The 14,041-nt window shown below is 62.7% G+C and overlaps 1 protein-coding gene across 6 annotated transcripts in view; it reads right to left on the bottom strand.

Annotated features, from left to right (window-relative positions):
- The window catches only part of LRP1 (LDL receptor related protein 1), an 89,022-nt gene that overhangs the window by 22,195 nt on the left and 52,786 nt on the right, over positions 1-14,041 (bottom strand). For all 6 annotated transcript variants that reach the window (XR_008819042.1, XM_056322194.1, XM_056322195.1 and 3 more), the window contains 25 exons: positions 13,393-13,560; positions 12,817-12,999; positions 12,421-12,621; positions 12,088-12,333; positions 11,605-11,802; positions 10,903-11,107; positions 10,574-10,738; positions 9,965-10,209; positions 9,510-9,641; positions 9,159-9,386; positions 8,744-8,918; positions 8,075-8,169; positions 7,705-7,854; positions 7,320-7,460; positions 6,878-7,009; positions 5,117-5,248; positions 4,732-4,866; positions 4,516-4,645; positions 3,816-3,942; positions 3,390-3,541; positions 3,094-3,218; positions 2,453-2,824; positions 1,012-1,201; positions 409-613; positions 29-221 (listed from right to left, as the gene is read on the bottom strand). Coding sequence is in view for 5 of the 6 variants with exons in the window: in XM_056322194.1 (XP_056178169.1) it covers positions 29-221; positions 409-613; positions 1,012-1,201; positions 2,453-2,824; positions 3,094-3,218; positions 3,390-3,541; positions 3,816-3,942; positions 4,516-4,645; positions 4,732-4,866; positions 5,117-5,248; positions 6,878-7,009; positions 7,320-7,460; positions 7,705-7,854; positions 8,075-8,169; positions 8,744-8,918; positions 9,159-9,386; positions 9,510-9,641; positions 9,965-10,209; positions 10,574-10,738; positions 10,903-11,107; positions 11,605-11,802; positions 12,088-12,333; positions 12,421-12,621; positions 12,817-12,999; positions 13,393-13,560 (4,425 nt within the window). In the remaining variant the exon portion in view is untranslated. The remainder of the gene's footprint in view (positions 1-28; positions 222-408; positions 614-1,011; positions 1,202-2,452; positions 2,825-3,093; positions 3,219-3,389; positions 3,542-3,815; positions 3,943-4,515; positions 4,646-4,731; positions 4,867-5,116; positions 5,249-6,877; positions 7,010-7,319; positions 7,461-7,704; positions 7,855-8,074; positions 8,170-8,743; positions 8,919-9,158; positions 9,387-9,509; positions 9,642-9,964; positions 10,210-10,573; positions 10,739-10,902; positions 11,108-11,604; positions 11,803-12,087; positions 12,334-12,420; positions 12,622-12,816; positions 13,000-13,392; positions 13,561-14,041) is intronic.

Here is a 14,041-nt window from a genome sequence, read left to right as displayed (position 1 = left end):
GGCTGCAGGTGATGGGGAGCATCCTTACAGCTGTCCGTGTCGTTGGCCACGGCAATGATGCCCATGGGCTGCTGGGGGATGTCAACACGCAGCAGCTTCATGTCGGTGCCCACGTACTTGTTGGCTCGTTGCACAGCCCTGCGTACCCAGTCCGTCCAGAAGATGTAATCACCGTAGACAGCCAGGCCAAAGGGGTGCACGGGCTCCGATTTCAGGATCACCTGCCGGACATTGGCAAACCGCAAGCATGGGAGAACCTGGCTGTGGGATGCAGCCCCAGCACCACCCCAAATGCTCACCCCCCCCCACGCCCCAGAACAGCTCTGCTTTCCTCTGACAACGTGCCACCCCCTCATTTCGACACTCGCCGCTCCCCACCCCCACTGCTGGAGCCAGGTCTCGACTCACGTGGCGGTGGGAGCCATCGTATTCACAGCGTTCGATTTTGTCCAGCGTGGCATCAGAGAAGTAGATCTTCTCAGCCTTGTGGTCAATGGCCAGCCCATTGGGTGTCCGTATGTCCTGGTCAATGATGATGAGGACATTGGCACCAGAGAGGGTGGCACGCATGATGCTGGGGTGCTGCTCATTCCAGTTGGTCCAGAACATCAGGCTGGAAGGGGAGAGACATGCGATGCTTTTGCAGCCCCAGCTCTCTGCTCAGCCCCCCTTCTGCTGCTGTGGGGCTTCCAGGGACTTTGGGATGGATGGGACATTGTCCCAGTATAAAAAGGGGTGGGAGGGGGATGAATGAGGCCACTGCAGCCAGCTGGGAAACACGGTACCCCATGACACCAGCCGGCCAGAGAAGGGGACAGGGCTTCTGTCTTTGCTTTGGGATACTGAAGGATGTGTGGGGAGGGAGGGCACTGCGTCTTTCCTCCCTGGGGTCCAGTACTCTGTGCTGGGAACCAGTGCTTCCTCCCCAGTGGAGAGGTGTCTGCCTGGATGCTGGCCCTGGAACCATGTGGACCCCCAGGCAGGCTGGCTGGACCAGTGATGGCCACTCACTTCTGGCACTCGTCCAGCACGAAGGCCCGGGGGTGATCATCCCCCGACATGGTGATCACGGTCTCCCTCTCGAAAGCCCCCAGGCGGCTCTGGTCCACGGTGTGGCGGGTGATGGTGGAGGTGGTGTAGCTTGTCCAGTACAGCGTGTCCCAGCCGCGGTGGTACGCCAGCCCCTCCACCGAGCCCACGTCTGCAGGAGTGGAGGACAGACAAGGGTCACATCCAGCCTGTGCTCCTGCAAGGCTGCCCGGCTCACTCCACATGCCCTGCGCAGACCGTGACACTTGGACACAGCTTCTTGGGCAGCCTGAAGTTATTGTTTTTAATTACACCCCCCAAAAAATCCCTCAGGGGCCCCAGCCACTTGCCAACACTGCGCCAATGCAGCAGCACCTAAGGGGGCTCAGCAGAGCCCAGCTGATGCGGGGGCTGACAGGTGAGCTGAGACCCCAGGAGACTTTAGGGGCCTCCTGGGCAGACCTCTGCCACCCACCAGGTAATGACACTTCCCTGCAGTAAGGCTGAGTGATGTTCACCTACGATGAAACAAGAACTGGAACTTGGCTTTCAAGCTCATGCTCATCACCTCCCCTGTGCTGGCTGGACCTTGCTCCGGGTATCCCCACCCCCACAGCAGCGGCGCTGGGAGGGGAAGGGTCTCCCTCTGCCAGGGGAGAGCTGAAGCCCAGAGGCACAAAGTGACAAGATGAAGACTTGTGGCTGACCAGGAGACCTTCCCTCCAGCTCCCAGGCCAGGAACTCAAACTGTACACCCGTCCTTCCTCCCTCGTTAACGATCAGCAAAAGGTTTAATGAACCGGCTATGAGAGATGGGCCCTGCTGTCCTGATCTCAGTGATAACAGCTACCCCAAGTGCCAAATGTAAATACACTCATTAGCGAGCACATCTATAACCCTTGCTGGAGGTGCTCCCCAGTGACGCAGAGCAACAGACTTCTCAGCTGCTGCAGGAGCCAATAAACCCGACGAGTGCAAACCGAGGGCTGGAGGTGCAGACGGGGTGCGGAGCAGCAAGGTTTGCTCAGGCTCAACGGGTCTGTCTTGGAAGTCAAATGCAAACAGAGAGCAGATCCCAAGTTTGCTGCAGTGCCTTGTTTCTAGAGCAATGCATACCCATGTGCACGGCTGAGCCTCGTGATACGCTCTCCTTGCCAGGACGAGCTCTGCAGCCTGCTCCTGACACTTGCGTCCTCTACCACAGGCTGCTGCCTCTTGCAGAGGCTCCAACAGAAAGCTCACAGCTGAACCCTTAACAGCTGCCACTCAAAACGCCTCTCGAAAACACCCAAAAATGTTGATCGAGAAAAGGAATAAAAGCCCTTGGGTGAGGAAGGAGGGTGGTCAGGGAGAGGTGGTGGTGGAGAACAGAGAAGAGGGGTCTGAGGGCAGAAGCACAGGGGGGAAACCCTGCGACACTCACTCTCCACAATGGTCTTGCGCCCCGTGCCGTCGTCATTGATCTGCTGGATGTTGCCAAAGTGGATGTCGCTGTAGAATATGCGGTTGCTGCCCTTGGAGCCGTAGCGGTAGTCAAAGGCCAGGGCAATGACATTCTTCATGTGCTCCGCATCCTCGAAGGGCTTGATGGGTGCATTGAGGTTGTTCTCGTCGGACAGGTGGATGCTCTTGAGGATGGTGCGCTCTGAATACAGCAGGTAGCCATCGTAGTCCCGGCAGCTCACCCCGTCCTCAGACAGCATGCCGTGGGCGCAGGCGCACGTCCTCTGCCCGTTGCCCCGGAACAGGCAGAGCTGCTGGCAGCCCCCGTTGCTCTGGGCGCAGATGTTGGTGCCTGAGGAGGAAAGGGGGGATTGCTGGAGGGACTGGGCTCTGTGCGGAAGGATGCTCCCGCTCGGCTGCTTTTCACCCCTCCCCACTCCCAGAGGAAGCTGGAAAAGAAACGGGCTCAGCCCAGGGCACGGCACGGTTCTTTGACGAGGACACAGTGGCCCAGTTGTTTCCATCCCCCTCCTGCCCCTGCCTGCTGCAGGAGCCCAGCGCGGTGGCTGTGGGTGCTCGGCAGCACGGCACGAGGGGCTGACACCCCGCTCCTGCGCGCACCCTTCTGCCTGGCCCGGTTGAAGACTTTGATGTCCTTGAGCTGCACGCCGATCCCCGTCCGCAGGGACACCGACTCTGTGGCGTTGTCCTTGTTGCCTCTTTTGATGGAGCCATTCGCGTGAGTCCTAAGAAAGGACAGAGACACTCAGGAACTGACGGGGGGACCACCCCAGCAGCACCCTGCGGCAGGACCCACCTCCGCCACCTTCCCCACAGCACCCACCAGCTCCCCCCACCCTCCCACACCACCGATGTCCGGGGCACCCCAGCAGCGCCGGACCCCTCGGGCACTGTACCTATCACTCCAGTAAATGTACTCCTCGAAGACTGACACTGAGAACATGTCCATGTTGTTGCTGGACAGGACAACCTCTCGGTTTTCACCCGTCTCCAGGTCGATCCGTTCAATCTTGTCTGTCCGGGCATCGCACCAGTAAAGCTTCCCATCCTGAGGGGATGAGAAAGCATCCCAGTCAGCCAGGGAGCAACGCGCCGGGCTGGCACCAAGGCACCCCCTGCACCTCCCACCATGTCCGGCAGAAGGTCCCAGGGTTCACAGGATGACCACCCTGGACAACCCTCCCTGCACAGAGGGGGGCTCTGGGGAGCGAGCCGTGTCCCTGGCGGCCCCACCGGGAGGGTCACGGCTGCAGGGACCCTTGGGACCGGCACGTTCCCTGCCAGGCCCCAGCGCGGCACCATCCCCCAGCTGGTGGCTGTACCTCATAGTCGACGGAGATCCCATTGGGCCAACTGATGCTGACGTTCACCAGCACCATCCGCTCGGTCCCGTCCAGGCGCGACCGTTCGATGCGGGGGTACTGCCCCCACTCCGTCCAGAACAGGTACCTGCAGGGGACAGCGGGGACGTGACCACAGGGCTGGCCAGAAGCAGCATCCTTGGGCATTTTGGCCATCGGAGCAGAGAAAAAAACCCTCGCTCCCTCATCCCTTTACACTGGGGCCCCAGTCCAGTCCCCCGGTGACCTGCCAGCCTCCCGGCCGCTGCGTGCTTGCAGACCATGCTGCAGCTGGGGAAAGGAGTGCTCCGCTGCAGATGGATGCAGCCCAGAAACCAGCCTGTGTGCCAGGGACATAAGGTGTCCATCCCTCCTGGACCCAAACCACTCTTCTCTCCCTGTGGCTCCATCCAAAGCTGGAGCCGGTCTGGGGGCACTCCACTTGGATGTCCTGAGGTGTTGGCACTCACAAAGTCACAGGGAGCTCCCAGGAAGCTCAGCCCATCAGTGAAACCGTGTTAAACCCAACTGCTTTGGACACCAGGGGCTGGTCCCTTGGTGTGCCAGGAGACCTACAAGTTCTTCTCCACTGCGTGCAAACTGCACGGTTCTGCTGGGAGGGTGCCAGGGGTCTCTGCTGTGTGCCCACCCCGTCCCCGGGCAGCTTTGTGTGGTGTCTCACCCCTTCTCCGGATGGACCGTGATGGCCCGTGGCTTGTCCAGCCCCTGCGAGATGACCACGTAGCGGAAGGACCCGTTCAGCCTGGCCACCTCGATGACGTCAAAACCTTGGTCCGTCCAGTAGATGTTTCCTGCAGAGAGGGGATGGTGAACACCCACGCGAGCCCCGCTCTCCTGCTACCCACCCGCTCCTCCCTGTTCCGGAGCCCCGTCTCACCAGCAATCCAGTCCACGGCGATGCCCTCCACGCGGCCAATGCCATTGGTGACGACATCCTCCCGCCACGTCTGGTCCCGCTTGGCTCGGCTAATGGTGCTCAGACCCATGTCCACCCAGTAAATCGTGTCGTTCTCTGAGAGGGGCCAGGCAGGAGAGCAGGTGTCAGCGACCACCTCCAAGTCACCCCAAGGGTGGCACAGACCCGGGCTGAGTCGCCCTCCAGGGCCCTGGCGTGGGAACCCGAAACCCTCCCTCGCCCGGAGCTGCCAAGGGGAGATGCTCTACAGCAGAGCAGTGCCAGGAGGGTCCAGTGATGGTCCCCCTCGCATTCCCCCTCTGTGACCTCTCTGGCCCTGCTGTCCTGCTCCCAGCCCCCACATCACCTGCATGGAAGTCGATCCCCACGGCCAGGGAGGTCCCCGATACGGGCACGAGAGCATCTGACTTGTCGTTGGGGTCCAGGGGAATGCCACGGATCCCCTCATGGACCGAATACAGGAGGAAGGAGCCGACACCTGCGACACAGATGTGGGGACAGTCAGATGCGTCACACAAACCACACACTGTCCCTTCAACAGAGAACCACAACTCACGGAAAACTGCAACAGCAGCTCCGTGGAGGAGTACAAGCCTGGCGGGGCTGGTGGGAGGGCTTGACCCTGCCGTGACAGCAGCACCACAAGTCTCTGGCCTAGACAGATGGTCCAGGACAGCAGAGGAGCAGGCAGGGCAGGGCTGAACTGAGCTGGCTGGACCTGCCGGCAGGCTCTGCAGCTGCCTGAAGCATCCCTGCACAGGCAGCTCCTACGCCCACCCCGAGGCTGACTCCGAGGCTGACGCATGTGAGACGTGGGCTGGCAGCGCAAGCGGCAGCTCCGCAGGCAGCTGGGGAGGTGGCAGGGGAGGCAGTCCTGCCGGACACTGAGTGCCTGATATTGCCCACGGTGCTTGTGGTCAGGGGGTGACATGCTTGCGTGGGCAGCACATGCCTGGTACGCTGCAAAGGCTATGCAGCACCGTGGTTTCTCACGGAGGGAGGGATTGCCCCTGCTTCACTTGGGTCCCCATGCAAGGCAGGACTAACTGGGCTGAACATAAGGAGCAAACTTCTCCGTGAGCAGGACGGGATGGCTTTCACTGCCACACCGCGTAGGGGAAGGAATGGCGAACCTTGTGGAAAGAGGGCAGGGAAGAACCCGCTCCAAACCCAGCACGGACATAGTCAGGGATGATGTTTTTGATGGCTGGGGCAGGAACCCACCAACAGCCGCAAAGCCCTTCCCGGCTCTGCTCTGCGGAGGGGCTGTGCTCCGGCTGGCCCTGCCCAGACCTCCCTGGAGGCTGCGAGCCCCAGATCCAACATCTGAGCTGCTCAAGGGGCCCTGACCCACAGCAGCGCAGGGGAGGCACGAGCAAGGCCCCTTCCCAGAGCCACCTCCGCTCCCGAGTGCTGGCAAAGCCTCTGCGCTGCATCTGGGTCAGGGCAGCGCTTGTTATTCAGTCCCTGCCCTGACCCAGATGGTGCAGCAGCTCTGCCAGCCCCCTCCAAAAACACCAAGAACATTTTGCACACAAACAGCCTTTCAGAGGCCCTGGCAGTGACCGGGGAGCAGGGGGGGGCTCTTCCCTCCCAAGGGAGATGGTGGCAAACCAGGACTAGGGATCTGCAGGGCAAATGCTGCCCAGCCCCGTTCCCGGTGATTGCGGTGTCAGCGACCCGGTTCTCCTGCCGACACCAAGGGTTTCACCTCTTCTTTGAGGGCTCCCACCGTGCAGTCCTGTTCACCTCCTCCCGCTAAACCCAGGGCTCGGTGCCCGCACGTTGCCCCCGCACTCATTGCTGCCAGCCCCTCACAGGGACAGCCCATGTGAGGGTCTCGCTGCGGCTCAAGCTCACAGCGTCTTCTGAGCCCCCCAGCATCCCTCTGACCCTCAGCATCCCTCCGCAGCACTGCTGGGTGCAGGGCAGTCGGGAGGAGCCTGCACGCAGCCAGAGCGAGCAGCTACCAGCACCATGCCGGCACGCACGCCTTGCTCAGCTGCGCAGCACCACGCAATGCAGGCAGAGCTGCAGCATGCAGCACACACGGCTGGGGAAGGCTGAGGGGTAACAGGGGTGAGGGGACCAGGACAGGCACACTCACCTTCGCAGGACTGCTGCCCGCTCTTCAGGCTGTAGCCCGCGGTGCACATGCAGGACCGGGAGGTCTCGGAGGTGGGGAGACAGAGCTGTGAGCAGTCGCCGTTGTTCAGGCTGCAGGGGTTGGTCCCGGTTGCTGCAGAGAGAAGAGGGAGTGAGGGGCAGCCGGGGCCAGGGCAGAGCCACTGGGGATGCGGCTGCCTGGGGAGAGGCGGCGGCAGCGGGGCCAGCGCCGCTCAGGGCAGCCACACAAGATGCCACGCTCTGCACCAGCTGGCAGGAGCCTGGTGTGAGGGCGAGGGCCAGGCTTGGGCCAGCAAGAAAGGATGGGGTCAGCCGGCCAACCGGCCACCATGGGCCAGCCACTGGCCCCACTGGCACTGTGGCGGAGCGGAGGAGCCACCGTTTGGCCCTGCAGGGTCTGTGGCCCTGGGCCACGCGCTCACCTTGCTGGATGCTCTCATCGTACACCTTCATGTGCATCACCAGCGTGGTGCTGTTGCGTAGCACTGTCACCTCCGACCCGTCCTTCTTGTTGCAGGTGCCCATCCTCTCGGAGGCCTGGTCAGCCCACCACAGCTTGTTGCCTGGGAGGAGAAGGCAGGAACATGCAGCAGCTTTCCCCCTCCCCTCCCGCCCCAGCAGCAAAGAGCGGTGGCTCCACACAGATCTACACGCGATGGCCTGGAAAAAGGAGTCCGAGCTCAGCCTTTGGTGGAGAAGCACCCCCTCCACAGCTGCTGGGGGTGGCAAGGAGCAGTCTGTGTTTGGGCAGGGCCGGGAGAAAGGGAAAGGGCTTCATGAAGCCCCCATCACCCTGCCAGCTCTCACCCATGATGGCCAGGGCGGTCGCCTTGCTCAGCTGACTCTTCACGGACTCGATCACCTCCAGGTTGCTGCCGTCCAGGTTGCATCTGTTGATGGTGCCGTTGCCGGAGCTGATCCAGTACAGCTTGCTCTCTGGGTAGTCGATGGCCAAGCCTGGAAAGCAAGGGACCGTCACTGAGGAGCACGCGGGGACCGTCACCACCTGGGAGGTGGGATGGGACCGGCAGACGGGGTGACAGGCACACGAGGTCAGGGTGACCCAGCACAAGCCACCCACCAGCCCCCCAGGGAGGCAGGGCTGCCAGTGGGGGCCTGAGGCTCTGAGGGCCAGCAAGGCCGGGTGGTACTGGGGGCGCGGGGGGGGTGTCCGTACCAACAGGCCCTTTCTGGCCGGTGAAGAGGAGAGTGCGGTTGCTGCCGTCCATGTTGGCCACACTGATGTTGTCCCCATCTGTCCAGTACAGCTTCCTGCACCAGTAAGGGGACGCTGAGCACGGTGGCTCCAACGGCCCCACGGAGGTGGCCTGCAGGCTACCCCCCAGCCCCCCTGGGCTCCGCCAGCCCCCCCAGCCCCAGCCTGCGGCCAGCCCTATGCTGGCCCCTCTTGCTGCGCTGCCCAGGCAGCCCGCCGGCCTCCTCGCATCCACTGCTGGCACCCGCGAGGGGGTCTGGTGTTTGCAAGCACTCGTGCAGCCCTGCCCAGCAAAGCCCTGTGCACACCTGGGCTGGCCCGCGCTCAGAGATGCACGCTCATCTGCAGCCTGCTCTCCTTCACATGCACGCGTGCGTGTGCGGAAACACAGCTTGCTGCTCTGCACGCGCCAGCAGACACACACCTCCCGAGCTGAGGCCCCATCGCCTCTCACACACCTCCTACGCGCGCTGACACATTGGGAGAGCAACCTGTTCTCTCCTCCACCGCACGCGTGCTCCATCACCATCACGCACGCAGGCACGTGTGCCTGCACGTGCACCTTCTCCTCCCTCGACGCTCCTGGCCTGACCCCAGCCCCGCTGGCACCGCGTGCCGCCACAGACTTACCCGTGGAGGGGGTGAACCACCAGGCAGTGAGGCTTGTCCAGCCCTTGGATCACGGCGTTCTTGAAGGAGCCGTCCAGCCGCGCCACGTTGATCTGCTTCTTGTTGGCGTCGTAGCTGGTCCAGAAGAGGTTTCTGGAAACCCAATCCACAGAGAGGCCGTGAGCGTTGGGCAGGTCTGGAAGGGAACGGAGAAGGGAGACTCATTAGTTGAGAGAATGGGGCTGGGATGATGCTCAGAGGAAGAGGAAGGAAAGCCTCTAGTTATATATATATTTTTATATATATATATACACACATTTATTTTTATATATAAAGTGCTTATCACCATACTGATAAACGTTCTTTGGAACTGCTCTTGACCCACTCCGGGACCTGATGGGAACAGCCGTGTGGGGCGATGCTCCTCCACACCCACCTGCAGAGACGACGGTCTCCACACCAGTGCCATTGATGAAGGCTCTCTTGATGGTCTGGGTGCGGACATCAGACCAGTAAATGCGCTGCTCCAGGGCGTCATAGTCCACCACCGTGACATTGTCAATGTCGGGCACCGTGAAGGAGATGATGTAGTTGTAGTAGGGGTTGTCAATGTCCACGCCCCGGATCTCCATCTGCCGCGCGTACAGCAGGAACTTCTTAAATTCTGGGGAGAAAGACAAGAGGGGCAGCTGTGGGACCTCTGCCTGGTCTGCAGAGCCGGCTCCGAAGCACCTGCGCATCCTGCCCCACCCCCCCCCAGGGTGGGATGACCTGGGCAGACCCCTACCATAGCAGGTCGTGTTGTCCTTGTCCAGCTTCATGAGGTGGGGGCAGGCACAGGACAACGTGCGGTTGTAGTTGATGAGGCAGAGGTGGGAACATGGCCCTTTGCCCCCATTGGCTTCACAGGGATTAGGAGCTGCAAAAGTGACAAGACTCAGCAACGTCCCTGTCGCAGGGGACACCAGAAGCCCCAGAGAGCTGCGGACCTCCCAGACCTTGCCCGCCCCTTGAAGAGCTCCGACCCATCAACCTCGTCACCCCAGGACACCTCTTTGCTGGGTGGCCAGGGCCACCGCGGAGCCTCTGGCTCAGCAGGGGGTGGGAAGGGGCAGCCACGGCGGTGGGAGCGGCTCCCACACGATGCTCCAAGTGGGTGTAGGTACACGCTAAGTGCTGGCACCATCTCCCCACTGTGCTCCCCCCGTCTCATCCCACCAACTTCGCTTCCCCAGGCCTCACCCAGGGGCTGCCGGGACGGGTGATACACCTGCAGGTCGAACGGCTGCGTGTTGGTCCTCTGCACCACTGTCACATTGTGCCCTGTCCACTTGTTGGCCTTGGCCAGCGTGTTGGTGCGCCAGTCGGTCCAGTAGACCTCGCCCCCATACAGGGTGACAGCGAAGGGATGTGACAGGTACTCGTGTCCCCGCAGCACCTCGATGTGTCCCGTCCCATCATACAGGGCTGAGTAGATGGCGTCCGACCTGCGCGCAGCAGGGACGAGGGGTGAGAGCGGCTCAGGGCTGGGCCAGGGGTACCAGGGGTCTTTAACCCACAGGGTGTAAGCAGCCAGCACCTCTGCTCTGCTTAATGCTGCGGAGGGGCGGCTGCTGATTTACACCAGGGATGACAGCGCCCACAGAGCAGTAAACACAGCGCAAAGGCTGGAACATGTTGCAGGTGCACACAGCCTCCACAGAGCAAGGCTCTGCGCCCAGCCCAGCAGTCAAACGGCAAAACCGCCCAGGAGCCGGGGGAAGGAGCCAGACCTGGGAGGGATGGGGAGGGCAGGGGTCCAGGGAAACACGGGGCAAGATGGGTGTCCAGAGATGGGTGTCCTGGTCCTACCTGGCATCAATCCAGAGGATGCGCTTCTCCAGGTAGTCGACGGTGAGCCCGTTGGGCCAGCCCCCCGAGCCCGTCTCTTTGTGGATGGTGCGCCGGCCTGCGCCGCTCATGGAGGCGGCCTCGATGCGGGGCAGGCTGGCATCCCAGTCCGTCCAGAAGAGGATCCTGTGAGGGACAGCAAGTGGGGACGGTCAGCACGGGGACAGGAGGCTTTGCCTCCTGAATCAGCAGTGTGGTGTCTGCCCAGACAGGAGTTCGTTGCCTGGCCCCCCTGCAAGATCCCGAGGGTGCCACCGCGACCTGGTGACCCATGTACCCTCCTGCCTTACCCATAGCGGGGGTCCAGGGCAATGGCACGGGGATGCTCGATGTCCCCAGCCAGCAGCGTGGTTCGCATGGTGCCGTCCAGCTTGGCCACCTCGATCTGGTCCAGGTTGCTCTCCACCCAGTAGATGTTGCCAGCGATCCAGTCCACGGCCAGCCCCTCGGGGGTGGCCAGCCCGTACTGTATCACCACCTCGAAACTGGTCAGAGCTGTGGGTCACAGCACCAGGAGGGCTCAGGCTGGTGGTCCTTCCCTGGCCCACCTGCCACCATTGCGTCCCAGTCCTGAACAGCTCCCACCCAGCGTGACTGGAGTCAATGGCGGGGGGACACTTCTTCCCCAAACGAAGCCTGAATCCCAAAGGGATCCCACGTCCATTGGTCCCAGCACCCAGCGCCGGGCTCTCACTGTGGGGGCCCCCTCCCGTGGCTCTGCAGCACCGATGGGGAGGGGGCCCGGCTTTGTGCTGCCAGCTGCTGGGCTGCAATTACCATTAGGAGAGTGCTGGGAATGCTAATTAACTCCTTCATAATGAGCGATTTCGGAGAGCAGAATGAGATCGCTACAGGGGCTGTGGACTCCAGCGGCTGCACCATCGCTTGGCATCACCAAGGCATCATTGCCGGCGTCTATCCCCAAACCACAACCCTGCTTCCCCACCCGTCTGGCCCCCGCCAGCTTGCGCCACAGCCCCGGGGCTACGCACCCCCATTCTCAAGCAGCTTTCCCCTGTAGATTTTGTCCTCCACCACATCGGTCCAGTACAGTGAGCTCTGGTTGAGGTGGAAGTCCAAGGCGATGGTGTTGCGCAGCCCGGGGACCAGGACGCTGTAGTCACCCCGGTGCAGGTCAATGCGGCGGATCTCGTGGCGGTTGGAGAATATGATGAATGGCTTGAAGGGGTCTGGGGAAAGCAGGGCAGGGTCAGAAGGCGGGCACGGGCAAGGCAGGGGGTCAGTGCCACCGGCTCCTGGGGTCAGCAGCTATGGGACCACCCACACCGCTGCACCATAAAAGGCTGCTTGTGCCAGGTGGGGACAGCGAGGGGTCCACCAGCAGGCAGACCCCCCCAGGACCTGGCACAGTCATCAGCTCTGCCGCTGCCGCCTTTGAGAGTGGGGGGAGGACAACCCGCATCACAGGCAGCTGGGGTGACGCTGCCAGCCCCCTGCAGCCCACCTGCACATACCCAGGCTGCGGCAGCTCTCGCCGTCGGGCTCCAGCATCCAGCCCTCGTAGCAGGAGCACTTGACGTTGTACTTGTCCTGCTCGCACTTCTGGCTGCACTTGAGGTGCTTGGCACAGTAGCTTTGGATCTGGCACGTCTTGTTGTCGGAGCCCAGCTCCATCCCCAGGGGACAGGAGCAGATAATGCCCTCACCAGGGGCCACGGTGCAGTTATGGCTGCAGCCGCCATTGTTCAGGGAGCACTGGTCTGTGGAGAGAGGATGCGCTCGTCAGGTCCTCGTCCCGCTCCCGGCCGGGGGAGACCCGCCATCCTGGCACCCAGCTCCGCACTCACCGCAGAGCTCGCCCTCATCAGAGCCGTCCCCACAGTCATCAGAGCCGTCACAGAGCTTCTCGGGGGGGAGGCAGATGGAGGTGTTGTTGGCACAGGTGTGGGAGGGAGGTTTGCACACCAGGGACTCGCAGTTCTCCTCATCCGAGTTGTCCTCGCAGTCACTGTCGCCGTCGCAGACCCAGGCCTTGCTGATGCAGCGGGCTGCCGAGGGGGGAGTGAGGAGGGGGCAGATTAGACACACAGGAGATGTTTATTTCGGGCGCTTGGGGTCCTGACTGCCCCAGAGCTGGTGTACCTCCACCGCTGTCCCCATCCCCACCGAGCCGAGGTGGGTCCCAGTCCCTTCTCCAGGTCAGAAGGGGCAGGGGGAGCAGTTCCCCACTTCCCCGCTCTCACCTGAGTCCTTGCAGCCAAACTTGACGTTGGGGTCGCAGACATGGGTGACACCCTCGCAGTTCTTCTCGTCACTGGAGTCCATGCAGTCCGTGTCGCCGTCGCAGCGCCAGCGCATGGGGATGCAGAGTCCATCCAGCCGGCACTGGAACTCATCCGTGTGGCAGCCCCCGGGTGGGCGCGTGGCTGGGGGGGGGGGGCACAAGCACCTACTCACTGCCTTTGCCCTGAGGAGCTGGGAACTGGGGGGGGTCAGGGGGTGGGAGGTGGACTGGGGACTCAGCCTGCCAGGGAAAGGGCTGGGGGCACCCAGAGATGCAGGAGAGGGGTATTTGGAGACTCAGGGTGCGCAGAGGGGGCTGCACAATTCCCTGCCTGGAAAGGTGGTGGTGGTGGTGGAGGGGGCTCTGCTTGGGGGTGCTTTCAGGTCTCCAGGCAGGATGGCAGCAGAGCTGATGCCCAGGAGGGTCCATCTGCCACCCCCTCCCTCCCTCCTGGGGCAGGACCCGGGTCCTGGCAGGGGAGGACGCTGGGCAGCAGCACAGGGGCAGCCTGGCCCCGCAGCAGCCTGGGGCTCACCCTGGTTGGTGCAGTTGGCGTGAGTCTCGTCGCTGTAGTCCCCGCAGTCATTGTCCCCGTCGCATGTCCAGTGCACAGGGATGCAGCGCCCGCTGTTGCACTTGAACTGGTTGCTGGAGCAGGAGTGGCTGCAGCCCGCCTCGTCACTGTTGTCCCCACAGTCGTTGTCTGGGGAGGGAAGGGGAGCGGGAGGGGGCTCAGAGAGTGCCCAGCCGGCCGGTGGGAGAGCTGGCAGCGGCACGGCAGGAGGAAGGAAGGCAGAGACCCCCAGCCAGAGGAGGCAGCTGGGGGAAGCGGGGAACAACGGGGACTGGATGGACCACACTGGCAGACAGGACGCGGGGTGACAGGCAGCCCCTCGGTGCTGGCCGCAGGACCCCCGCCAGAGCGGCCAGGCTGAACAGAGAGCCCCTGCCCCTCTCGCCCCCCCAACACACTTGCCAGGCGCAGCCACAGCACCAGCAGCCGCACAAAGAAAATGAAACACAGAAACTGCATAGATCAGCCATGTACCTGGGGAGGCTGGGAGGGCACCCAGCGCCAAGGGGGCCGCTCCACTCTGCAGCGGGAGCGGAGTTGGGGGGGCGGTGCACTCCTTTATGGGGCGCATCCTTGGGGAGGTGGGCTGGTACGGCCAATTGGGGGGTGT

Source organism: Falco biarmicus, chromosome 19 (assembly GCF_023638135.1).
Source record: "Falco biarmicus isolate bFalBia1 chromosome 19, bFalBia1.pri, whole genome shotgun sequence".
Classification (NCBI taxonomy): Eukaryota; Metazoa; Chordata; class Aves; order Falconiformes; family Falconidae; genus Falco; species Falco biarmicus.
This window is presented reverse-complemented; position numbering and strand designations above follow the sequence as displayed.